Source organism: Colossoma macropomum, unplaced genomic scaffold, assembly GCF_904425465.1.
Source record: "Colossoma macropomum unplaced genomic scaffold, Colossoma_macropomum, whole genome shotgun sequence".
Taxonomy (NCBI): Eukaryota; Metazoa; Chordata; class Actinopteri; order Characiformes; family Serrasalmidae; genus Colossoma; species Colossoma macropomum.
In genome coordinates, this window is record NW_023494787.1 from 7126746 (window position 1) to 7153572 (window position 26827).

General features: G+C 37.4%; 1 protein-coding gene across 1 annotated transcript; it reads left to right on the forward strand.

Annotated features, from left to right (window-relative positions):
* Positions 1-3759: 3759 nt before the first annotated feature.
* On the forward strand, positions 3760-26200 carry LOC118805288. Its single transcript, XM_036565990.1, has 18 exons — positions 3760-3819; positions 6931-7108; positions 7324-7418; positions 8589-8721; positions 10843-10957; positions 11167-11283; positions 12080-12194; positions 12798-12944; positions 14262-14376; positions 14457-15952; positions 16769-16817; positions 18129-18159; positions 18357-18495; positions 19934-20106; positions 20768-20882; positions 21060-21128; positions 24160-24303; positions 25808-26200. The coding sequence occupies exons 2-18, from the start codon at positions 6949-6951 to the stop codon at positions 26009-26011; spliced, it is 3417 nt and encodes a 1138-aa protein (XP_036421883.1). The 5' UTR covers positions 3760-3819; positions 6931-6948; the 3' UTR covers positions 26012-26200.
* The last annotated feature ends 627 nt before the right edge of the window (positions 26201-26827 follow it).

A 26827-nucleotide genomic window follows, 5' to 3' on the forward strand; every position in this document is an offset into this window, starting at 1 on the left:
GAAACACAGCCCTTAAGCTGTTCTATTCAAAACAACACGCTGCGCCTTCAAGTCCTGAGCAAAAACATTGGCTGAATCTAAAATGGCTCCCTGCTCTCTACATAGTGCACCACATATTAAAATAGTTGCTTCTGCAGCCATAGAGTTCATCACATCTAATAAATAGCCTTTTGGGATTCAGTACGGTGGCTGACAAGACTCTATTTATAGTACAATTAAAATACTTTACAAACTCATAAACGCGCTGCAAACACAGAAAACACTTTCATCAAAATGACCAACTGAACTACATTTTACAAATGCATGCAACTGCAGAAACACTGCAAAAGCCAGTCACAACACAACGGAAAACTTTCTAAAAGGCTCAAAGGTAGGGCTGAATGATTTGGGGAAAATATCTAATTGCGATTTTTCCAACTAAAATTATAACTGAAATTTAAATTACGATTATTTTTTATAAAGTAAGATTCAGGCCTGATTTATTTTTTGCCAGTAAGTTGTAGTTGTAACTCAAACTCAAAGAGGACGGAATATCTATGATGGAAAATCGCTGGACACTTGCATCCCAAGTTCATGGTTAATCTGGCTGGCTAGTTTGCTATATGACATGTCACAGCTGTACTGTGGTAGTTCGTCTGGTATTACTATTTAAACTCTTACAGTTACACTCTACAGCTAATTCCCATTATGATACAATGATAGTCATAATCTGTTCAAATAAAAGTTAACTTACTCTTACCGGTGAATGCTTGTGCTGCATAGAATTAAAAAACAAACAAAAATAAAACATGTCTGTTGTGTTGTGGCTGGCCTATCAATGTTTCTGAAGTTGCACGTGTTCTCTTTATTCGCAGTGCGCTTGTAAAACGTGGCTCCTGTATAGTCATGTTAATTAAAATGTAACGTAATTCAGCCATGTGTGCACACTTTCACAGAGAACTTGTAGAGATAATTACCACTCTGAAATGTCTTCTGGGTTTCTCAAACACTAGAGGGCACTCCCGAGCGAGCCTAAAATGAATAGGTTAAGATGGAGCATTTGAGCAAACTCAAAGTTTATAAATGCTTAAACATTTTTAATGTACAAGGATACACTCATGTCCTGAACACTGAATAAAATAAAACATTTTAACACTGCTGTTTTATTTTTAAGAGCTTTTAAACTCTAGCTATAGGAGTTTAAAATGGCGCCTCATGTGCATATGAGCTGCTCCGCTCGCCAAACAATCAGCACTCACTAGCAGTAATGACAGCATCATGCTGCCCAAAACCTGTTTGCTGTAGAAAAAGGAAACACAGGTAAGTTTTCTTGTTTTTTTTTAGTGAAACACATCCTTCTACTTTATAAAATTAAAGGAAAGTTCTGGGCAAGTGATTAGAAACTATTCATTTTCAGCCGTTGAGCTCCTTTCTCTCCCATTCACTGAGGTCTCGCTGTTTAGGAAGTGGCCAGCCTCCTCATAAACCAGCTCTGACTTACATACTTGACAAACAGTGCACTATTTTTAGTGTAGAAGCCAGAATTTTGTGCACTACATAGGAAGTAGGTGGGCATTTAAGATTCAGCTACTGACAAACAGTCACAACAGTTTTGCTAACTTGTGCCGCACTGTGCACTGAAGCTGAAGAACAGGCGGTCTACAGACAGCTCTGCAGAGACAAATTACCATATTTATTAATACTCTGAAGTTCAGCTCAGTCAAACGGAGCAAAGTCGGCATATATACGGTATATATACGGCATATATGTCGGTGCCGCAAATGCCAACTTTTTTGCCTCAGCTGTAAGACCTGTGGCTGTGATTCTGTGTGGTTTTGGGTGCAACTTTGAGAAATCAGTTCGTGAGGCTGCTCAGGATATGAGACAAGCGACCAAAATTTCGGACATGTCAGAAATCCATCCGATCGTCTGGCCGCTCAGTCGGAGCTCGTTTGGGCAGTTAATGGGGCATCGTTTCTCCTCTCACACTGCATGGCAAACAGCACCTGAGGAAGCTGGAATTCGGTACAGGGTAAAATCCCATATTGTATGCCGGGCTTTAAGTAAGCTGCAAGGCCCTAAACTCATTATTCGAATACACAAATTACAGATCAGTTCACTCTCAGCTGATGCAATCAAAAAAAAGTGTGATTTTCCTCTGTATGCATGTTTAATAAGCTATGTGACAGAAATTAATGGTCATAGTGACAAATATTATGTTATTTACACAATTAAGTTCAATTAAATTCAGTACGAATTTTAACTAACAATTTATCTCTTCCTTGCTTTCTTCTCACTCACTAACCTCCATCAGATCTTTTCCTTTGGCCGTCAGTCTCCTTCAGTTTCTTCCTCTCCCTCTCTTCCTGTGTGAAGCATTGCATTAATTTTATTAAGCGCAGATTTACAGGAACTCAAAGAAATAATGAGATCAATGAATTATTTTTTTGTTTTAACTGGTAAAAATCCTCCCATTTGACTAGCCTCCAATTGAGCTTTTGCCTTTTAATTTCTATCTAAATGTTGAGGATTTAAAGGGTGTAAGCTGTTATGATGAACACGAGCTATATGATTTTTTCAGACATGAGCTTACTGCAAAGAATATGGCAAATACTGAAGAGAAATATAAAAAGAAACAATATATAGAGCTACCAACACATTATTTCTATCCCTCACTCGTTCACTCTCACACTCTGACAAAGAAATGAGGTGTGAAATAGCTGGCTTGTCCACTAACCGCCAGCTGGCTAATGTTAGTGTTAGCCTAACGTCTTTTCTCTGCCTCACCTAAACCCATAGTTAGCTTAGCTTAGCTAGCTAACAAGCAACCGACTAAAAACCCTGATAACCAGCTATACTGTCCATAATTTGCCAAACATCCATATTGTAGGTTGGCATCTTCACTCTTGTAACTACTTACTGTTTCACTCGGTACATTGCACATTTTGAATAAGGTCTAATAATCATTTTAATGAGCTTTTAGCGAAAATCCGTTACACAGCTTCAGCGGTCGCCGACCGACGTTAATTTGAAAAGCGAGTTCAAACCAGAGACCCGCCCCCAGGTCTAATATGATTGGCTTACAACTTAAAAGATCTGAAATGATTGGTTTATAACTTACGAGGTCTGATTTGATTGGACAAGCCGGGGGTTCCACTTTTCGTGGTACGTTAAAAAACCTCTGAGGCAGCGCTGAACTACTAATAGGCGCCCTGCTATTACAGTGTATTGAGAATGAGAATGAAATATAGATGGCGTGAACTAGTAATGCGCACTTAATTGGGAAGACCCCCCCCCCTCCCTAACTGGCTTTTTTTTGTTTGTCTTTTATTTATTTATTTATTTAATATTTAATTTAATGCTTAATTATATCTTTTTAAATCTATTGTTTTAATAATGTTTTTAATGTGTATCGTTCCACATCTTTTTTACATGTTAACGTGAATTTCTTTGTATTCTCTCATTTGTAAAGCACTTTGAATGACTACAGTGTATGAAAGGTGTTAAATAAACTCGCCGTGCTTTGCCTTATTAATTATTTAACAAACAAATGTATTCATGAAAAATATTTTGTTTGTTTGTTTGTGTGTTTGTTTTGCATCCTCCTTGATATCTCGCCCTGATTATAATTTATGTATAGGTGGTTTAATATAAAGGCGGCTTCCAAAGCCACAGCAGTCTGGCCCCGGATTGGCTGTTGACCCACACCTGTGGCCTCTTTTTCAGCCAATCAGGGGGCGCGTTGGATCTGCGTAGTGAACATCATGGTTCCCCTGCGAGTTTAAAGAAGACGCGCTTGAACAACACGAGGATTGCAGAGAGTTTCTTGATGTTGTTCAGGTAAAATAAGCACTTATCTCACCTTTATCAGGCGATGCCATGCTAACTTTTGCTGGAGGTCGTTTTTCTACCGACGTTTAGTAGTTTCACATCAGTTAAGTTTGTTTATCACTGACTTCATGTTGGAATCATATCCTTCAATGTGAATTTCCAAACAGTGCACTTATTTTTTTTTAGATTAAAACATTTTTCAGTACTTTTCCACTGGTGATTTTGCTTATAGTAGCCTACACACTTAAAAGGATGGTTCTTCAAGGGATCTTTAGTAATGGCAGTGGTTCTACATAGAACCAGGAGTTCTTAGAACCATTTTGATGACCATTTCGTGCTTAAATGGTTCTTCAGCTTGATGGAGGATGTGTTGTACATGGTTCTATATAGAACCTTTTTGAAAATGGTTCTATGTAGCACCAAAATGGTTCTTCAATTGTTACAAGCTTGACATCTTAACAATAGAAGAACCCCTTTGGTGCTATACAGAACAATTTTCAATCAGCTGAACAATTTTCAAAAAGGTTCTGTATAGAACCATAAACGATACATTGCCTGCTGAAAAAGGACCATTACAAACCATTAGGATTAAAAGCTGATGGTTTTGCTTTCTAATAGGTTTTGGCTTAATGGTTTCCCATAGAGACCACTAGTTTTCTGTAGAACACCTTTAGATCCCATTAGGAAACCAAACCATCGGATGCATTTAGAATCAGCCACTGGTCACCTGTTAAACCATTAGAATGTTTTACCTGGTGATATCAACCCATTAAAAAAGCCAAAACACATTAAAAAATAATCAAGAACCAACAGAAACACTTAATGGTTTCTGTGTCCTTTTTCTGAAGGGTTCTTTGTCAATGTGAAGCACCATTTTGCCATGCAAAGAACCCAAACCCATTTAGAACTCATAGTCTAAATAGAATAACTGCTTTACTGAATTGAATTACTGAATCCCAAATAGTTGCTTTTACTAAAGAACCCTTGAGGAACCATCTCTTTTTAAGTGTGTATGTTGGGTATGATGGGCATTCACAGTTATAGCGTTTGATTTTGAATATTTACAGTGTGCTGGTAGTGGTGATGAACTTTACTAGAACTTTATTACAGTCACAATTTAATATTTATTTAATTTAATATCAATTTAATTTAAAACAAAGTTTCCCCAAAGATAAATTCAGAGGAATATAACAGCTTAAAGCAGGGTGTCAAAGTCAGCCATATTTAAAACATGGGCCAGAGAACATCTAAAGTTTTATTTCATTTTTTTATTTTGCTGTAACCCAAACTGGCCATTCAAATATGCAAAAATTTCAGCAGTAAAATACAAGCACTTATAGTAGACCTTGAAATATTACATGGACACTTTAAATATTCAAAATGTAAATGTCCCCAGGAGCTCAGTCTTTTAAACCTACCTATTTCCATGAACTACACACCTGGCGTCCTTTCTTTGCTGTAAATTCATTCAAACTTGAGCTGATGTTCAGTGTTTATATTGGCTGAACTGCAGTTAGTGTGTTTGGTGATATGACCGGTGTGGAATTGTGTAGAATTGAGGTGTAACCGCTGTCCCGTAGACTGTTGTTGGGGTCGAAGAGTCAGAGCACATTACATTGCGGTGCATGCTGAGGACTGTAGTGCAGCACGCTATGAAACAAACATTAATAGAAAATTAAAGTAGTTTGGGGGCCTGATAGGGCCTTGTGTCTGCCTGTAAGTAATAGATTGATTTTTAAAGGGATCAATTCTTCACATATGCAATAAAAATAGACTTCACAGAAAACTTTAGGTCTGCTTTCCCTCCTGGTTTGTCATGGCAGTATAAACATCATAAAATGCTGAAAACAGAATCTTATGTCATTAGTATGCCCAACATGCCAACCCAGTCATAGTATTTTGTATGACAATAAAAAAAAATATTTAAAGGTCACCTCATTTTTTAAAGAATTAAGTTGTATGTTTAATATTCTGTGTAAATACAGTAAAAGTTCCAACACGTACTCTTCTCTGCCCAGTCCATATGGTCCATATATGGGAACTAAACTTCAAAAACAGCTCGTTTTGAACTGTGATATCACTAAAGACAGTGAATTTACCTAGATTTACTTATTCAGCCTTCAGCAGTTTAGCCCCGCCCTTTCATGCTGAAGTTATGAGTGTTTGGCTAGTCATGATAGAAAAGAGTGAGACGATCTCAAACGTTCCAGCTGTTTTTTCCCTTGAAGTCCGTAAACATTTGTGTGCTTTTATGTACTATAACATTCATTTTTACAAGACCATTTTCACACCTCTCTTCAACACTAAGAATTAGACAGGATGTTTTTACTGTGTCTTAAAGACTGATGAATGTAAATAGACTCTGTTCTGATTGGCTGCTCAGTTAAAAAGGTGTCTGTCCTGAAACACTCCTTTTAACTTCAATGTGAGTGGGCGGAACTAAACTGTTGTGGGCTGAATCGACAGATATAATGTAATTGTAATTGTAGATGTAATTGGTTTCCATGACATCACAGAAACAGTGAATTTAAAATGGGATGTTTTTGGAGCTTTGTTTCCATATGTGGACTGTTTGGATGGGGAAGTTAACAGTACCTTTAATAATGTATACATATGACATAAAACTCCTTTATTTCATAACAGCAAGTGAAATTTGGTTTTCCATAATATGAGTGGGCCGCTTTTTTCCAGTACCGTTTGGGAAATTGTTTGAGGGAGAGAGATAGAGAGAAAGAAGAATTCATTGCTTCACTTATTTGGCATTAAGAACCCTTTTTTTGGCATCAGTCCTACTGCGATTTCACTTTTTAGGACTAATTCTCAACAACAGTTAAATGAAGTGAATACACAGGCTAAGCTGAGTGGAACAGATTATTTTACGCCTGTATAAATCCACACAACAAACTTCTGTTCTATGCACAGACATAAGTATGTAATGTCCATAAGTGAAATTTAACATATTTTGCTTTCAGCCAAATTGTGATGACTGAATATATAAATAATCCTGACTTAGCCTAAATGATGTGAATTTCATGGTTATAGGATTCTGTTTCTCCTCTGTTGAGTTTTTTGCAGATTTTTTGTTGTTGCTAATTTTCCATGTGGTTTGTCTGCTGACAGCGGACTGATGAATCAGCCATGGAGAGATCGTCACCTCCTCCGAAGAAGCCTTCATGGACAGTGACGAGCTTTGGCAGCTGTGCGTCGTGCAGCTTGACATTGTGTTCTTCCTCAGGTCCTCAGCTCTTACCGTGCCTGCATGCAGTGTGCAAAGACTGCATTTCCCCGTCGAGTGAAGGTAAAGGTTGGTTAATGATGTAAATGTTGTTGCACCAACATTAATCTGTTAGCATTTAATATCCCTAGAAGTACTTCATCACATGTATTTTAAGCACAGTCCTACCATACGAGTAGTAAACAACTGAAACAGACCTGTGTGTTTTGATTACTTTTCAGTATGTAATTTGTTCTTGACCAAGCTTTAATATTTTTTCATTGGTACTCATGGCTCAGAATGTCCTTCTTGTGAGGAGAAATACGAACTCGAAGAGATCATCAGTAACTTTCACTTTGATGAGCTCTCCACAAACCCCAAAGAAAGCATTAAGGTGAGTCAATCAATCCTAATCAATCAATAAAGCATTTATTCATTCAGAGGGGTTAACCTCCTGAGACCAAGGCATCGTTTACAGTGGGGCCTCATAACGTTTACAATTAAATACAAAATATACAAAACAAGAACACTTTATTTAAGATCAATTTTAAAACAAATAAAACCAGGCAGAAATAAAATAAAATTAAGAAAACATACGCAGCTCTAATTAATCTGGTTATTTAAAAGTAGTTGATAACCTATGTAGATAAGTTATACATGTCAATGTTACAGGTTAAAATGCTATTGGCTTAAATTATTATTATTATTTTTTTTTTGTCATTGTTCAAATTTATTCTAGGGATGTCAAATGCTAAAAGGAGATCATTGTGATTGTGTTATTTTGTTGTACTTAAGACAGTTTTTTGTTTGTTTACATTTACTAGTCAGCGCACTGTATTATAGCTGTATGAGGGGACAAAATAAGCTCCATCAGGAACTATTTATCATGGTCAGTAATTTGGTAACATTACTTGGAACACAGGACCTGAACATGAAAATCACATGATTTCAGAGTGGACACTAATTTTCTCATTTTGATTACCAACGTTCACTGAAAGCGACAGTGTCTGTATGTACCACCCATTGAGTGTGTATGTCATATATACAGTCAATGAGTGTATGTCATATATATCAGATAAACGGTCAGTAGTTCAACTCCATGACTATAGCCTCTCACTCACATTCACTGGAGCTCCACCAAGCTGCTACTTTTGTTAGTTTGCTGCTGGTTGATTTACCCCTAGTTCTTCCATGAGCGGAGTCCAGTGTAGTCTGCTGAAGGTGCTGAAAGCGTCCCTTTAATAGCTGTATTTGAATGAGAGGGATTCAATTACAGATTCTATCAGAGTGATACAGTGCACTGTAGCTGGGCTTCAGCCTTCTGTACAATGCATAGGGCGGGGGGTCAAACTAGGAGAGTGTTAAAATGTGTAAGTGGCATTAATAATTAAAATGATGCAGCTAGCATCTACATAATTTATGCAAAGTTTAGTAGTTCAGTTCCAGGTTAACAAATCAACATGCTACCAAAATTATGGCAAATTTCATTTTTTGGTGTTCGTTCTCTCTCAAACTCAAGACAAACATGTAAAGCCAAAGTTTCTGTCTCTCTGTGTTCATGTAGTGTCAGGGCTGTGAGGACCCTTCAGTGACAGGCTGGTGTGTTGATTGTCAGGAGAATTTGTGCACTGGATGTGTGGCAGCTCACAAAAGAGTCAAAAGTGCACAAGAACATTATGTCCATACGATAACTCCAGGTATGTCTGAATATGCCCATGCTCATTTCTGTGAAGTTTGCCTATTCGTTTATAAATTTGCTAGAGGTGTAACGATGCATCCGTTTTCAGGTTCAGTATATTTTTAGATTCTGAGATAGAGATTCAAATGGATTTTAGATAGTGTGTTTAAAAATGCCTTGATTTTAAAGAGCTCTGTACATACTACAAACATGTATGGCTTCCGGTTTGGCATTGTTGTGGCTGCATAAGCCCCACAAAGGCCACCACCTACCGGATATGCCGCATTGCGTCACATAGCCTCCAAAAAAATGTGCACACACCAGCATCGACACTCACTTGGTATTACTGATATTTTTAGACATGTAGCACCTCGTAGACTTTGGGCTGTATTGCAGGAACATCCTAACCTTGAAATCTGTTTAGTCACCATTATGACTTCAGTTAGGGCTGAATTTAGGACAGAAGCTATAACAGAAGAACAGTTCCTAAATTCATAAACTTATCCATTAAATCCAGATAAAAACAGTATTACAGAAACATCCTCACTAGATTAAATCTCCTAAATACTGAGCAGGTTTACATGTACTCAATAATCCAATCATAACCAGATTTCTGCAGTTATCAGATTATTTAAATGGCCATGTAAACACCATACTCCGATCTATGCATGTAAACTCTTACTCTGATTTCTTTTGGATTTCTCAGTCTGCGCATGTGTGAAACAGACGGTGGCACTAGCAGTGTTGCCGCGAGACACAGCCAAACACTTGGCGCGGTGCTGAAACCAAACACGAAATGAAGGATTTAAATATTCTTCATCTTCTAGATGATGTTTGTTCATATTTTCAAGTAAAGTCGCATGATTTAAAAAAAAAAAGTCGCTGCATGAAGTTTTACAATACGTTTACATCACGTCTTCTTCTGTGAGTTTATTGACTGGTTGTAAAGCAGAAATCTGATCACTGCCTGACTCAAGTGGACATGGAGTTTCCCCTCATCTGATTACTCAAGTGCATGTAAACGTGTTGATCAGATTAATGACAATCTGATTTTCTGCAGTTATTGGATTATTGAGGGCATGTAAACACACTCACTGTCCTAACTTTTTGGATAAACCCCACTGTGGTCTAACTTCTGTTTTAACCATGCGTTTCTACCGTTAGCCGTTCTGTTGAAAATAGAATGTTATCCTTTTTGACTGTGACAGGCAGCATAACAAGTTCACCATAACTAGCATAATAGAGTTACATGAGTTCATATTGCAAAGTGGTTTCATTTTTGAGAGAGATGCTTTTTTACCCAAAATACGCTGTTTAAAAAGCCCCAGACACTGCAGGCACATTCTCCCCCATTCCTTCTTATTACCTGTAATGTCAATGAGAATGTGGCAGATAAAATAGTACAGTGATGTTGGTGAGTAATGAAGACACAGAGTTTAATGTGTGGCTGTTTATTAGGAGGAATGATGTTAGCGCAGCTCACGCGCCAGCTAAAACCTGAAATGGAAACTGAAACTGGGGAATGGCAACCCTGTTAAACAGCAGGGGGCGCAGTCACAATATTCTTACATTTTTCAAATGCCCAGTTTAACACTAACGGACAAAAATGATTACTGATCTGAAACGAGTAGTTTAGAATGTCCTAACTCAAGATACGATGCTGTATTCTGTAAGATATGTTTCCTAAATTACGATTTGCTTCTGTAAAATTAGTTGAATGTGAAAAATCTTACCTTTACCTTGTCATATATTAAAGTAGGACTAAAGATGAAGATTCTGTAATATGGCCACTGTTTAGCAGGCAGACAGTATGCAAAAGTTTGAACGCCCCTGGTCAAATTCCATGTTTTGTTGATTTTCTAAGAGTAAATAAGTTACACATCCTCTACTGAGAACACACTTCTGCACATTTTGTTGCACAATTTCTATTTGTTTGCTGAATTTAACATACTGGGAAATAAATAAAACATTAAATGTGTCCTGTGCAAAAGTTATGATATACTTTATATTTGATGTTTGTTTTTTTTTTTACCAAGAAAATTAACAAAACATATTTTTGACCACTAGTGTTCAGACTTTTACATAGAACTTTATAAATTGAAGGTTATTTATTGTCATTTCATTTGTCACATTTCTGTAGTGTCTCCAAGGCCTGTTGCTTGTCCCATCCACAAGAAGGAACTGGTCAACTGCTACTGTCTGACATGTGATCAGCTGATATGCAAACTGTGTCGACCCTTTCATCTCAGGCATTTGTATGACAGCCATTACTTTTGTTTGTTTTTTGTCATCATGTTTGCATCACTTGGAAAGTACATTAGTTCATGAAATTTTCCATTTTCTGTCCTTTTTTACCCACTTTGTCATTGTTGGTCCTTGGATACAGAACATTCCATTTAAAAGTTTCCTGAATGTGATGCACAACACATGTTTTCAGTGTAGATCACAGACCTCTCATTTTCAGGCTGCAGGATGCCCAGGAGGCAGTGGGCAGGCAGAGGAAGCAGATCCAGAGGATGGCCCAGAAAGTTCAGCAGAAGAGGCTGACTGTTCAGAAGAATCGATCTGATTTAGAGAAAAGGTTGTTAAATTAGTTTCTTCATTACTGTTAGTGCTAAAGCTATGAACGTAAATGATCATCTGCTGATCATTTTCTGCTGAACCCCACTGTTTTAGCAGGCGTAATTCTTTTGTTCATTCAGAGATCCTTAATCCTCTATCAATGAAGCAGGTTATTATCAAGTTCTTTGTCAGATGTGGGAAGGAAAACATATAAATGTGCACTGTGTAGCACCCCCAAGACTAGTAAATTCACTGCATTATAAAGTACCATTGATTTTAAGAGTAACAATTTAGCAGCGTCAGTAAATTGTAATGTGTAAAATGGGAATAACTGATTTTTCAAGCTTCTGTGAAATTCAAACCTTAAGCTGTAAAGTCATTCAAAGTGGTTTGGTGTGAAATGATTGTAGAGACTCACACACAGCCATTTTATTTACTATCCAAAACCATCAGTGAACCTACACATCTTTTGAGTTTTGGAATGTTGATGGTAATATAGTAGTAAGTCAATTTCTTTGGGCACTAATTTGCCTCCCAACGCCCTGCATGTACCTCTCAACCATGAATGGATTTTAAAAATACATTTTATGCCAAAACTGTCAAAGCTGTCGTAAAACAGAGTCTCAGACATCAAGCAGTGTATTCATAACCATTTCCTGCGAGAGCTTTTAGAGGCATCAAACTCATTAAAGGCATTCAGACGTCCGGTTCCTATTTCATTTCACACCAAACCACTCTCACACCAAACTTTGTCTCAGCCATTTAATTATGTGAAATTTTTGTATACGGTCCACTTATTGGCTCTTCTACCCTAGACTGTCAGATTTGGAGGATCTTCAAGCACGGGTAAGGCTAGAAGTGAAGGAGACGGTGGTCAGACTCTGCAATGTGATAGTCAAGAAAGCAGCCAAACTCAACAAAGAGATGAAGGTAAAACATACGCAGTGTAAACAGCTGCTTTAGTCAGTCTTGATAATATCGGCCTTTCTAATGAAACAAAGCGTCCTCAAATGCAGGTTGTTGGTATAAAGTGAATAGAGAGGTTACCATGAAGAGTCGGGAAGGCTTTGTTGATTTATAAAGTGAAAAAAGTAAACGCTACCTAATGTTCATGCACAGTTACTTCATATTTTGTTAACTAAAAAAAATAACATGGTTATTGTGGCCTGTGCAAAAGTTTGGATGCCCTACTAAATCACTATTTAGTAACACCCCTTTGGCAAATATCACAGGTTGCACACAATTTTCAAGACAAGTAGTCTTTTTGTTCTTATTTTAGGAGTTTTTTACCCACTTGTCCTTTCAGAGCACTTCTAATTCTGCAATAACCTTGTGGCATTTTGCACGCACAGCATGTTTGAGATCTAAATATAAATCTTAAAAATGTATTTTAATGAACAGTTGTTTTTACTTCTTTTTAATTCAAAAATAAACATTTTTTTTTATTATTTTGGCCAGAGGTTCATAAAACTGTGTAATATTCTCACAAGAAATGGTTTTATAAGTGTTGCTTTCCCCTTGGCTTTGTTTCAGGACCTGTGCGGGAAGGAGAGGGAGAACCTATCAGAGAGAAGGTCATTCCTTCAGAGACTGGAGGAGAAGCTCGACCATGTGTTGGCCTTCACAGATAAAGCTGTAGCTTGCCAACACCACACTGTCCTACTGTCCTGCAAAAGACAGGTAGCAAACAAAAAACATGCCTTTAGCCTTTAAAGCAAATTGTGACTTAGGACCAAAGTGAAAATAAGGATTTTGTTTTATAACTGTCATTAATGTTTTCTGTTGTCCTGCCTCATGACCAGTGTATGTCATCTACAGTTTTGGGGTTTTTGGTTTGTTTCGTTCTGTTGTTGATTCAGCTGCTTGACTGTTCTACAGTTGCTCACACATCTCATTTTGAAGGGGATCCGAAAAGAGAAGAACAGAGTCTAACACACTTCAATTCCTAGGCTGAAAGATGTACGAAGAACTTCCACTGCAGTACTTTTGAGAACATGGCCGCCAGGAGTTGTTTATTTTCATTTCTTTTGGCTAAGCCACTTGTACCGGAGTCAGTATTTTATTGAAGTAATTTTTACTTGATTAGTGCCATATGCAAATGTTTGGGTCAGATGACATGTTTTGTTAAAGTGAAGATAGATAGATAGGTAGGTAGGTAGGTAGATGGGTTGATAGTTCACTTTATTAATCCCAGAGGGAAAGTCTTCTATTGCAGCTGTACAAAGCATAGTAAAGAGCAAGGAGAAAAGTGTTGCCGTGCACTATTTTCAGATGTATAAATAGAAAGTAAAGATAAATAATAAAATATACAAAAACAATAAAACAAAAAAATAATGTTCAGTACAAAAACAAGAATAAATACTATGCGGTTGACAATGCAGTGGTGCATGTCCCCTCTAGGGAATGAACTAGTGACTATGTACTGTAAACGATAACCAGTGTTAACAGTTGTGCAATGTGACATTTATGGATGCATAAACAAAGTGTCAGTGCAATGTGCAATATTTGTGGTCAAATAAAGTGTCAGTGCAATATGGAATATGTATAAATGTATAACTAAAGTGGCAGGGCATAATAGTATGAATGGAGAGGTGTAGTAATGTCCAGTTGGTGCCCAGTGAGCCTGTCCTGGTAGTGGCTCAGTATACACATCCTTTACAGACAACACACTTCTGCACGTTTTAACACACAATTACTGTTTATTTGCTGAATTTAACTTATTGTTAAAATGTGGCCTGTGCAAATGTTAAGGTGCGTTTTTTATTTTATGTTTAATTTTTTAAACTCAGTGTTGCATGATTGTGCATAATGTCATATTTGTGTTCTCTGTAGTGAATCTGTTACTTTTTCACTTAGAAAATCAACAAAATATTTGTTATATTACATCTGACAGCGAGTGTTCAATGCTATACAACTGTTTGGGTTCTTGCCAATTTACCAGCTTAAACATATTGGATCTCTCATTTTTTCTAATTTATAAACCCCTTTATCCCTCAGGTTCACCATCAGCTTCAGGAACTGTTGGGTCAAGTGGTTTCTCCCACAGCCAGTGTAATGGAACTCTCCTTTCATACCAATGAGGACAAAGTTAAGAAAGTTCTCAAGACCTTTGGTAGGAATTCTACAAATGACGGTTACAGTCTCGCATATTCCACAGTGTTTTATAGCTAAAGTGATGCCTTTTTTTTTTAGGATGCATCATAGCCAGAGAGGTTCCATTTAGCTGCTGCAACACTGGGAACGCTCCAAGCCCATCTCCAGACCATCTCACTCCTAACTATAGCCTCAGTACACCAACTGTGACCTCTCAAAAACCCTCGGACCCTACCACCACTGTTCTTTCTTCGCTTCCCTCGGTCAGCCTGCCACAGCAAAACCCACAGGCCTCAAAAAAACACTCTGAGGGCATTCATTTTAAGAAGACCACCAGCGTTCCTGCCCCTGTTAGCTTCTCCTTTTCTTCTTCATGGAATGACATGTACTATAATTTTCCCAACCTGAAGCGAGCATGGTCTTACCACCCCTACCATCCTAGGGACCCTCCCCAGTTTGCCCAAAGTTCTGTCAAATCTATCTCGCCTCAAAATCAAATAAAGGAGCTCGTTCCATCGAGCAGAGCCACTCCACCCCAGCTTACCATGCCTGCTTTTTCATTCCTGCATGCTTCAGCACCTGTAACATCAGTATCTGTGAAAGAGACATCTGCACCCATCTCTACAGCCTCTAGCACCAAACAAACGTCTTGCGAACAAATCGGTGGTGTTTCTGTAGGAGGCCACCAAAGTAAAGGCTTCTTCAATATGGATTTGCTAGGAAGACAGCAGTTACCTCCAAGGCAGAGGACTGCTAAACTTTCTCCCTCTGAAAAAGTCACAGAAATTATTTCTAATGTTAGTCTTTTGCCTGTTGTGCAAGCCACAGATGCTTCTATGGCTCTGGCAGTGCCCTTTAGTGGCAGCCAGAAGAACACAAAGGAAAAGGAGCCCACATTTACTTTGCCTGACATACATGCTAGAGGCCTGTTAGTCAGTAAGGGCAAAGACTTCAATGGATCGAATCAAGCAGAAGACAGACAGACATCTTTTCAGACTGCCAAAGGAAGCCCATTCTATCCCTGTGACCCTCCAAATGGATCTGGAGTCGCTCTACAGAAACACAGCCCTGTTTCTGCCACTGTTGCACCATTCCTTGTGTTGAGCAGCTGTTCTGTTCACAGTCATGCACCCTCACTGCCAAATAATATGTTATCAGGAACTGTTAACCCCACAGTTTGGTCACCTGCTCTTCAGTTGCCTTTGCCCAGTTGCAAAGACAGCACTGCAGTCAGTTCACATAAGGACACCACCACAGTACAGAAATGTGAGGGGACTTTAAACATTACAGTGCCAGAAACTTCCCCGTTAATAAGTGCAACTGAGGATCTATGTTCTCTCTCAGGAGCGAATGTTAGCCTGCCAGTGGTTGAGTCCAGAGCCAGCGAAAGGAGCACACAGACGTGTGTGTTCAAGCATGAGCAAGAAAACACTGACAATAACACAATGACCATCAAAGCTGAAATAAATGACTTGCAGCTCAAAACTATGAAAAACTTTCCCCAGATGAGGCTCACTGTTAAAGAAAAATTGGAGCCCGTAGAGGAAAACCTGGCATTTACTGAGCTCAAAAAGACTTACTCCTCCACTCTGAAGGTAACAGCATGGTGGGATCTCTAGCTAATGTGTTTCTAATGGCTAAAGATGGACGTAACTATAAATTAAGAGTACACTTGTTTAGGTATGTGTACACATAGTCAGCTCCATACGTTGCTCCTTTACAGAACATTGACAATTAGTACTTAAAGGGGAATTCCACCAATTTAAAAAAGAATCAGTATGATTCAATCGTTAAGATGTACACAATGTCGTTCAGAGTGGTTTGGTGTGAAATGCTCTGTTCTGGAGAATTGTTCACTGTGGTGGTGATAGAAACCAAATGTCCACCTCTAAAAGCTCCCTCACAAAGTTAGTACATGAAGTGGTTATGATCACCTGGTCTAACAATTGAGACATTGTTTGGGGATGATTTTGCAATAATTCTTTGGCTTAAAGTTGTTGTGTTTTTTTTGTTTTTGTTTTTGTTTTTTTTTTGTTTTTTTTTTGTTTTTTTGTTTTTTTTTCTTTCCAAAGCTCATTTACAGCTGAGAGAAACTTGCAGAACTTCTAAGGCAAAAATATTTTTTTTTCTTTCAGATTTACCACTATTTTACCATCTTTATTACATCTAAAAACTCAGACACGTGTAGGTTCACTGGTTGTTTTGGTTAGTAAATAAAATGTATATATTTGTCTGGACCCCTGGTTCCTATCACCACCACTGTAAAGAAATCTGATTCCATACATTTCTCTACAATGAACCATTTCCCACCAAAACCACTCTGAATGACTGTTTGCAGCTCAATAACTGAATTATGTGGAAATTTTGAAAAATGGGTGGAATTCATCTTTAATATCTTTCCATCTCATTAGGGGGAAGATAAAGAGGGTGGCAAAACTACAAAAATCAGAGATGGTCAAGGTGAGCTGCAATGGAAATGTATTTAGTTTTTATTTATTGTTAATTCTGACTCAGGTGACCATATGGATTGTGTTTCTCCAGAATATATATATATATATATATATATATATATATATATATATATATATATATATATATATATATTATTTTGAGTCTTTAAGCTTCTTAATGTCTTGTTCCTTTGATTGTGTTCATCCATCTTGTTGCTGGTCATCCTCTTCCTCTTTTACCTTCAGTTGTTCCAAGCATAATTGTCTTTTCCAACTAATCGGCTCTTCTCAAAATTTGCCCAACATAAGAGCTTCAGTTTGGTTGTACGATACGACATGATACGATACACTGTACTGTCAGATTTCTCTGAAATTATTCTTGCATCATAACAGCTCCTACATCAAATTCCACTTATTTGTGCTGATTTATCTGTGATTACTTTAAAGAAGTGGAATTGTTGTTCATGATGCCTTCAACATACAGTCTCAATGTTACTTAGAGAAGGCTTTGGGCATTGTAACGAACAATTGGCCCTTAATCAACCAAGTCTGTACTTAAGTAAAAGAATGACTACTGTATCAAAATATTACTCAAGTGTGAGCATGGAGCCAAAATATACTTAAGTGAAAGTCAAAAAGCATTTACATTTAATATATGCAAGTAAAAAGTCAATGTTTTATCTAATCTATGAGAAGTTTTCATTGTTGGGTGGTGTTTGATTTGATGACTAATGGGTGGAACCGCACAAACATAAACCTTTTACACAATATGGATTTGATTGGGTGTTTTTAAACTATATATAAATAATTACATTGTTGCTGTTGGAACAAAACCTCAATTTTTGTCATTTTTCAGTTTTTGATGTAATTTGAAAATGTATGTTGCCCTTTACATTGTGTGTAAATTTTATGATGAATGAACTAAAAGAAACAGCCCAAAATGGCTTGGAAAGAAGTCTGGTTCTATTGACATACATTAAAAGTAAAGTAAGTTTTTTCCTTGTCCTGTAAAGTTGTGAGGTTTTGTTCCGACAGCAGCGATATGTTAAACAGAAAAATTAACCTTTGAGATTTGTAACGAGTACTTTGAAGGTCTAAACAAATGAGTAAGGAGTAAAAAGGAGTAGAATACAAGTGTTCAGTTTCAATAATAATTAAGAAAAACACAAATATTCCAAAATAATTTTATAGTAACAAAGTTGTTACTCGAGTATTTTCCACCCCTGCAAAAAACGTAGCTCGGTTTTTCTAATGGAGATTTACTAATTAATAAGAACTTCCTAAGTCTAATATTTTCATCTTTTAATTTTCTCACATTCAGGCAATCTTGTAGATCTGGAGTCACTGGGAAGGTGAGAGAGTTGGTCAAATCATAGCCAATTTTTTCGGTGTTTGTTTGTTTGTTTGTATGCTATGCAAGAATAGCATGAAAGCACACGTTTGTATGCTTTATAATATATATACACACACACACACACACACACACACACATACATATATGTATATATGTATAATTTTTTTATTTTATTTTTTTGCCATTTTGCACCAGGGATTGGCTGCCTGATGTGTCAGTCAGCCGTTTGCCTATTCCTGATTTTCCATCTTCTTTTCCTGCACCTGCTTTCCGTGTCACATGGAGCAAAGAAAGCAACAGCTTCCAGCTCAGTGTGATCAAGGAAGATGACCAGGTACTCAGCATGGACTCAGCATGGCCTTTAACCTCTTATTCACCAGGGTATATTTTGGTTTGTCCATCTGAATTTACGTGACCAAATCATAAGGCAAATTATTCAGTAACTGCATGAATTAAATGTACATTTTTATTTCATTTTTTTTTTTTTTTGTAAATGTGTTTTATGATCACACATATTGCTATATGCTTACAATTTACTGCTGAAAGCCAAAAATCTTAGATGCTCTTTGTATTATTTTATTAAAATCATTTTTACAGAGCAGATCACTGAAGAGACGCCATCTGTTTATAGTTTATAGCCCAGATTTGTGGAAAAATGGGTCGACTTTCAGTAGAAAAAAAAAAATTAGTTCAGCTTCTTTTATTATAAGGGTTTAAAATTACATCACCCATCTGTTTGACTGGAAAGAGGACAGTTACAGCTCTCATACGACCCCCACCTTTTGAATGTAGCTTATGAAATATGAAGGATATGAAGAATATGACGAAGTGCGTTTTGGAACCACCAGTGGTCTCAAGGAGTTTAAAAGGTTAAGAATTAGGTCATTTCTGTGAATCAGTTTTATTTCGCCAGAGGTCACATGAGGTGTGTGACGTAACATGCTAAACAGACCTGACAATAACATAGACTGCATAAAAATTTAATTTAGTAAAAGCGAGATAGAAATAGGAATACAAAGAGTCATTGCCATATTAGTAATGGCACTTGCCGTATTAATATTCTTAGTTTATATACAATAATAACTTCTTCAGTGTGTATTTAAATATTACAAACAATTCACCAAAAAAGGAAATTTGATATTTTATCCAATATTTTAATAATTCTGTGTACAAGAAGTCAATTTGCTGTAATTATCTAATTACACTACTTTTATCTGCCTTGATACTGGATCTTCATATTTAAATACGATGAATTTTGGATATGAATTTTATTATAAATTAATTCTCTGTGTTCCACAGCTTTCGCTGTCATTTTAGTATTATCTACAGCTTGTTCATTATTCTAGACACATCTAACATTTATTGATATCTATTTACAGCTTAGTCTTGGTAATTATCAGAAATGTTTAACGTAATGAGTATATCACTGCTGTCAGAACAAAACCTTGTATGTCCAAAATGGTAACTTACAGGAGAGGAAAAAAACATACTTTACTTTTAATGTAAGTCAAGGGAACCAGACTTTTTTTTACAAGTAATTTTGGACCGTTTCTTTTGGTCCATTCATCATGAAATTTACACACAGTATAAAGAGCAACAGGCATTTTCAGATTAGGTCAAAAACTAAAAAACGACAAAAATTGAGATACAAGTTTTTTTTCTGACAGCAGAGATATTGGAATCATTTTATGCATTTATCTGCATCCGAACCAAAATGATAGTTAAGAAAAAACCATCAGTTGTTTTCTTTTATGGAGCCAATTTCTTTTCAGTGTCCTGCACCAGATCCCATTTCTACGCCCAATTATTCAAACTCCTCTCACCCCCTGCTGGTCAGTAAGCTGCACTGCGCTGCCTGCAGGATCAGAGGGAAACTCTTCCAGTGCAACGTGTGCCAACGAGCGTTCCACAGAGAGTGTCACCTACCACCGGTCTTAGCAACTGAGTGAGTGACCCACAGCATCAGCCTTATATGCAGCCATGAGTTTAGCGAGATTTCTCAACTAGCCACTCACTGACCATTTCATTACACTGGAAATGGACCTGATTAAATAGACACTTAATGTAGATGCAAGATAGGTGAACCCAATAAAGTGGCCAGTGAGTATATGTCCAGTAGGAGAAGAGCTAGGAGACATTTCTGATTGGCCAGTCTACAACTCCTTCTTTAAAATATTTAACGTTGATAAATACAGCTTTGTGACTTTGTAACCATTGTCTGTACTGTATGTCCAAAAGTTTGTAGACACCTGCTCCTCCAGCATTCTTATGAAATCAAGGGTATTAATATGGAGTTTGTCCTCCTTTGCTGCAGTTACAGCCTCTACCGGGAAGGCTTTACACTAGATTTTGGAAACATGGCTGTGAGGATTTGATTGCATTCAGCCACAAGAGCATTAGTGAGGACACGTACTGATGTTGGGTGATCAGTTTTGGATCACTCACAATCCAGAGTGTCCCATTCTGTTGGTCAATGCTTGTCTATGGTGCTGAGTGTATCAGCAATGGGTGCACCTGAAAGTAACCAAATACATTAATTAGAGGGGCTGTCTGGACACGTTTGGGCATATGATGTAGAAACCCATTTTTTTTCATTGTTTTTGCAGTGGGGAGCAGTGGCAATGCATGCTGTGCACGGTTCTGTCCCACTCTGAAAGTGCTGAGCTCTACCCGGATTCCGATGGCCCGCCATCACAGTGTCTCAATCTGCGTGATCAGAAAGTAAGAACTTACTGTCTACACTTTTGTCCACAAGCATTAGCTAGACCTTCAAAGAGTTTAGCTGGTCTTATATTACATGCAAAGTCCAAGAACACCCTCCTAATCCAACAGTTTTAATGGTCTGTTATATTCTCCTTGGTATGACTTTGTATTCTTGTCACAATGGCTCTTTGACAGAAATGTGAGTACCTGCTGTTGTCTCTCAGCTGTAATAAGCAAAGCTCAGTGCTCTACAGGCCAGTTAAGGTAAGCATAAGATACATATACTTTAAGATCCGACATGTACACTAATAGATACACTTGAAGGAAAAGGGGAATTCCATCCATATTTTTGAATTTCAGCATAATTAAATGGTTAAGATATAAACACAGTGATGGTGATGTGCAGACATCTGAAGAGTTGAATGCTTCTAAAAGCTCCCTCACAGAAAGTTATTACATTACATGGTTATGAATATCCTGCCTGGTGTCTGTGACATTGTTTTCTGATCGTTTTAAGAATATTTTGACTTAATTTTAAATCCATTCATGGTGGAGGGGTTTGTGCAGGGTGTTATGAAGCAATATAGTCCTGAAAATTATTTCTTTAGATTTATCTCTATTTTCCCATCATCAGCATAGCATACACTAGCACTAGCATAGCATAAACTCAGACACATGTTGGTTCACTGGTGGTTTTGTAAAGTCAATAAAATGGCTATATGTATAAGAAAAACCAAAGAGTTTGTAAGTCTTACTTTCCCTTTGGAATGGTGTATCTAGGGGTAAAAGGGTAGTAACCTGGAGTATGAGGTGGATGATGGCACCTCACAGCAAACCACTTTGTTTGCATTTCAACATTGATAATGTTAAAAAGAAATCGGTGTAATTGCCTTTGAACATGATTAACACTACCATTCAAAAGTATATAATAGTTCAAAACCAGCTGGGTGCAAATAAATGCTTAAAATCATTGTATTATTCTAGTCACATGACCTACAAATTCTTCTAAATACACATTTAGAAATGTCTGTTATGAAGTAGTTTGGGAACAACAAAAAAAAGTTAAATGATAAGTAATATGCTGTAATTATCATTTTGAACCATAGCTAATCCGAATTAAACTGATAGTTAGGAAGAAAACATTAGTTGTTTCCTTTTATGAAAATTGAGAATTTCCCCATTGTGGGACTAATAAAGGATTATCTTTTATGAAACCACTTTCATTCCAGTGTACTGCATCTCTCACCCCAAGCATCTCGGACCCATGCTTTAATTCTTCACTTTAATAGCTGCTAATATTTTGGCTGTAGATTAATGTATAGTGGATAACAGGCTTTAAGATTACTAACGCTAATCTAAGCCTAACCCTAAATCTGTCACTAAACTTCAAACGAAACAACTAAATGAATGGAACTACTGTTAAACACGCTGTTAATATTATATATATATATATATATATCCTTTAAAAGAACTCTGTGCTGTTAAAGACTCAGAGTCACACAGTCAATGGGAGAATGAACAGTGTTGTGTTTAGGAGCCAGCAGTGCTCTTGACGCTGTGTAAAATGTCAATAAATGTAAATTAAAACAGAATGCAGTGATTTGCAAATCTCATAGACCCATATTTTTTTCACAGTAGAACATAGAACACGTCAGATGTTGAAAGTCAGACCATTTCATTTACATTTAATGACAAATTTTAACTCATTTAGAACTTGATGGCAGCAACACATCCCAAAAAAGTTGGGACAGGGGCAACAAAAGGCTGGAAAAGTAAGTGGTACTAATAAAAAACAGATGCAAGAGCAATTTGCAACTAACTCACATGACTGGGTATAAAAAAGAGCATTTTAGAGAGGCAGAGTCTCTCAGAAGCAAAGATGGGCAGAGGTTCACCAATCTGTGAAAAACTGCGTTTAAAAATTGTGGAATAATTTCAGAAAAACATTCTCAACATAAAATTGTGAAGACTTTGGATATCCCACCATCTACAGTACATAATATCATCAAAAGGTTCAGACAATCTGGAGAAACCCCTTTACGCAAGGGACAAGGCTGGCGGTCAATATTGGATGCCTGTGATCTGCGTTGCATACTGTCAGCAATTCACTGTTTAGCCACCAGAGGTCTCACTCTCCAGAGTACTTGCCTTGTTCTCAAATCTAACCACCTGTACCTCATTTCCTAATTAGTCACACCTTAAATACTCCTCCCAAGCAGCCAGTCAGTGCGAAGTATTGCCAATTCACTTGTGTCTGACTACTGAGCGCATGTTTGGTCTGTTTTGCTGGTATTTTGAACCTCTGCTTGATTTTGGATTCTGTTTTTGCCTTTGCCCCTTTTTGCTCTGTCTGCCTGGCTTTTTGGACTGATTTCACTGTTACTGCCCCTTTTGTCATTAAATCTGCATATGGATCCTTCTCAAGTTTCTGAGTCTGATTCGTCACATACAGGCATGATTCTGTACTGGAAATCACTGCATGGGCTCAGGAACACTTCCAGAAATCATTGTCTGTGAACACAGTTCGCCGTGTAATCCACAAATGCAAGTTAAAGCTGTGTCATGCAAAGAAGAAGCCATATGTCAACACGATCCAGAAACGCCACCATCTTCTCTGGGCCAAAGCTCATTTAAAATGGACTGAGGCAAAATGGAAAACTGCCCTGTGGTCAGATAAATCAAATTCACCAATAGCGCATCATGAAACGAAAAATCCAGCAAAAAGACCCAGGACTGTTAAGCAGCTAGAATCCAACATCAGATAAGAATGGGACAACATTCCTCTCCCTAAACTCCAGCAATTGGTCTCCTCACTTCCCAGATGTTCACAGACTGTTAAAAGAAGAGGGGATACTGCACAATGGTAGACACGGCCCTGTTGCTTTTTTTGAGATGCGTTGCTGCCATCAAGTTCTAAATGAGTTAATGTTTTTCATGAAATGGTAAAATGTCTCACTTTAAACCTCTGATATGTTTTGATGTTCTATTGTGAATAAAATATGGGTCTATGAGATTTGCAAATCATAGCTTCCCAACTGTTTTTTTTTGTGTGAATAACTGAATAACCCTTTTTTTTTTTGGTTATTTACTAATGTGTTATTCTTGTTGCTCCCAAACTGCTTGAGATATTGAGTAGAACAACTGAAATGCCTTTGTTATTATTGTATGTATGTTATTGTTGTTGTATTGTATGTAAAACAACAAAAAGTATCAATTCGACAGGTAATTCCAAACGTTTTATAGTGAACCAGTAAGTGATTAAAATCAAGTCACTATGCCGTTTTATTGCCCTCAGCTCTCCTCTCCGACTTCTCGCTACATTGACATGACTCTGGTCCGAGGCCGTCTGCTGCAGAAGCTGACCCCTCCTTATCTTACGCCTGGAGAGTTTGTTTCTGATGTGTGGCTTCTCCTCCACACGCTGCTGAATTCCTCAAAGGTACCTCATAGTGTAACACTCGTCTAGTCCTTTAGTAACACATTCACTACGTTACCCTGTTAGTTGAAGTAACCTTAACTGATCGTTAAGGCTATAATAGTTGCATTTGCTTAGCACTTGATAGCGACATACCATTAGACCAGCCACAATGACGTTTAATTGTGCATGAACACTTGTCATTCAGTGACAAACCCCCCTCCTTAGAGTTTTTAATGGGCCTGTTTCCCTGCACCATAATGTAGAGTCAACTATTCAAATTGAAATACCTGTAAAACTGTGAGTAGATCTCACTACACAGACAACAGACTCTATGATAAGCTATGATGAGCTCTCTCCGCTGGCAGTAGCGTGCACTTCTATTCATCAACATGACTACTGTATCAAAATAACAACAAACAATTACAGGCATTTTACAGCTGCTTCTGCTGAGCTTTCTCCCGCAGTCACTGTGCTGAACTGATGAAGCTGGCCACTCGAAACACCTGCTCTGCAGTTTTAAGCTCCAAATGGAAAGCTGAAAAGAAGTAAACAAATTGGGAGAGTTAGCTTTTTACTTCATTTACCTCCCCAGATTCAGTCTGGCACTTTCCAAACAGCGAGTCATTTATTCAGAGTATTATATCTTTTCCCAAGACAAGCAAGTGTTGGATTGGTTCAGTTGGTGATGATATTTAGAGCATATGTGTTTGAAGTATGGCTGGGCAGTGATAAAATTCAGTATCATAATATTTTCCCAAATATATCACGGTATCACATGACTTTTAATTTGGAATTAATAAAGTGAATAGATAAGCAATAAAAAAAACTATAAAATAAGCCACTTTAAGCAACAGGGACTGCACTGTTTTATGAGTATACTGGTGTAGACAGTGTATCACCCACCCCTGGGTTAAAGGTCCTGAGATCAGCACTAGTGCTGCTATATGATTTGTTATAATAGAACTGGAAGGTTTAGTTTAGTTAAAATTGGGCAGATATTTGTCTTTTTTTTTCGGTGTAGGTATTTTAAGTTCAGCAGGAGTCTGATTGGTTAAATTGCTCCTTGGTAATGTTCATACTGTCATATGCAAAAGTTTGAACACACCTGGTCAAATTACTTGTTCCGTACATGTAGAAATACTGACTAGTAAAAATATCTTTACTAGTGCCAGACTGCTAACTTCACTTTATTCAGTTTAGATTTAAAAGGTCGGTGGTGCAAATGGTGCTTCATTTATAGACATTAAGTGGCCCCTTTTTAATACAGTCATATGCAAATGTTTGGACACCCCGGTCAGATGTTTTATGGCCTCAAAAATGCCATTTATAAGACTGTGTCCTGTAGAGGATGTGCTAACATATTTTTAAAAAATTAACAAGATGTTTTTCACCAGAGTGTTGAAACTTTTGCATACAACTGTTTTTCATCACCTGCTGTCACAGAGCTGGTTGTTTCTTGTGGGCTGCTTATGCATTACCTGTTTTTTCTCCTCTCTCCTCTCCCTTCCTCCTCCATGGTCTCTAGGAGGTGCAGCCCGTGAAACGACTCCAGCAGTTTTTCTCTAAGGAGCTGATGAAGGTTTTTGGACAGAGCCTGCATCCCTCACTACTGAATGACCCTTTTACTGGAAACCTAGAGGAAGGCAGGGATAGTAAGACAGACGCATATAAGGCAAAGAAACCAAGTGGATTCTTGTGGAGAGACAAGATCAAGAACATTGACCTTTAGCTAAATGTCATGTTACACATTGTGACCACAGATTATTTTTCTCCCTGATTAATTTATAAATCACGTAAAGTGGGAAAAGTGTGCTTTGTGTTGTTCTTTTTCACGTTAAGAAGGAAGCTTTGTTCACAAACCACTAGTGCAGTTAATTCTGTAGTTTTGAACGCTTGATCAGTGATGTTTTACTAAAAGTCGCAGTGTTTCAATAAAGTTGCAGTGTTACTGTATATTACAGACTACTGTATTTTAGCTTCTTATATGTCTGTGTGTGTGTGTGTGTGTGCATGTGTGTGTGTGTGTGTGTGTGTGTGTGTATGTATATATATATATATATATATATATATATATATATATATATATATATATATATATATATATATATATATATATAAATATATATATATATATATATATATATATATATATATATAAATATAAATAAATAATGTGTATATATACACATTTTTTTACATTTGCTACTGTTTTACCATCACCAACATTACATATAAAACCTCAGAAGACATATAGGTTCACTGATGGTTTTAGATTCTAAACAAACTGGCTATATTTGCTTAAATCTGCTTACATCTTAACCACTGAAATAAGCAGATATTTAGCAAAATCAGTGGAGCTTCCATCTAAGAGTGTAAAAACAACCACTGGAGGGCGCAGTCGTCCAAGCATCTCCACACAATGCAGCGTTGAGGAGGTCTGATGTGGTCAACTAGTTCAGCCATGCCTTCAGAGCTGCATTGCTAATGAGCTGAGCTGTTAACGAGTTGCTAAAGGCTACATCTCATTAGTGTTCATTTCCAATTC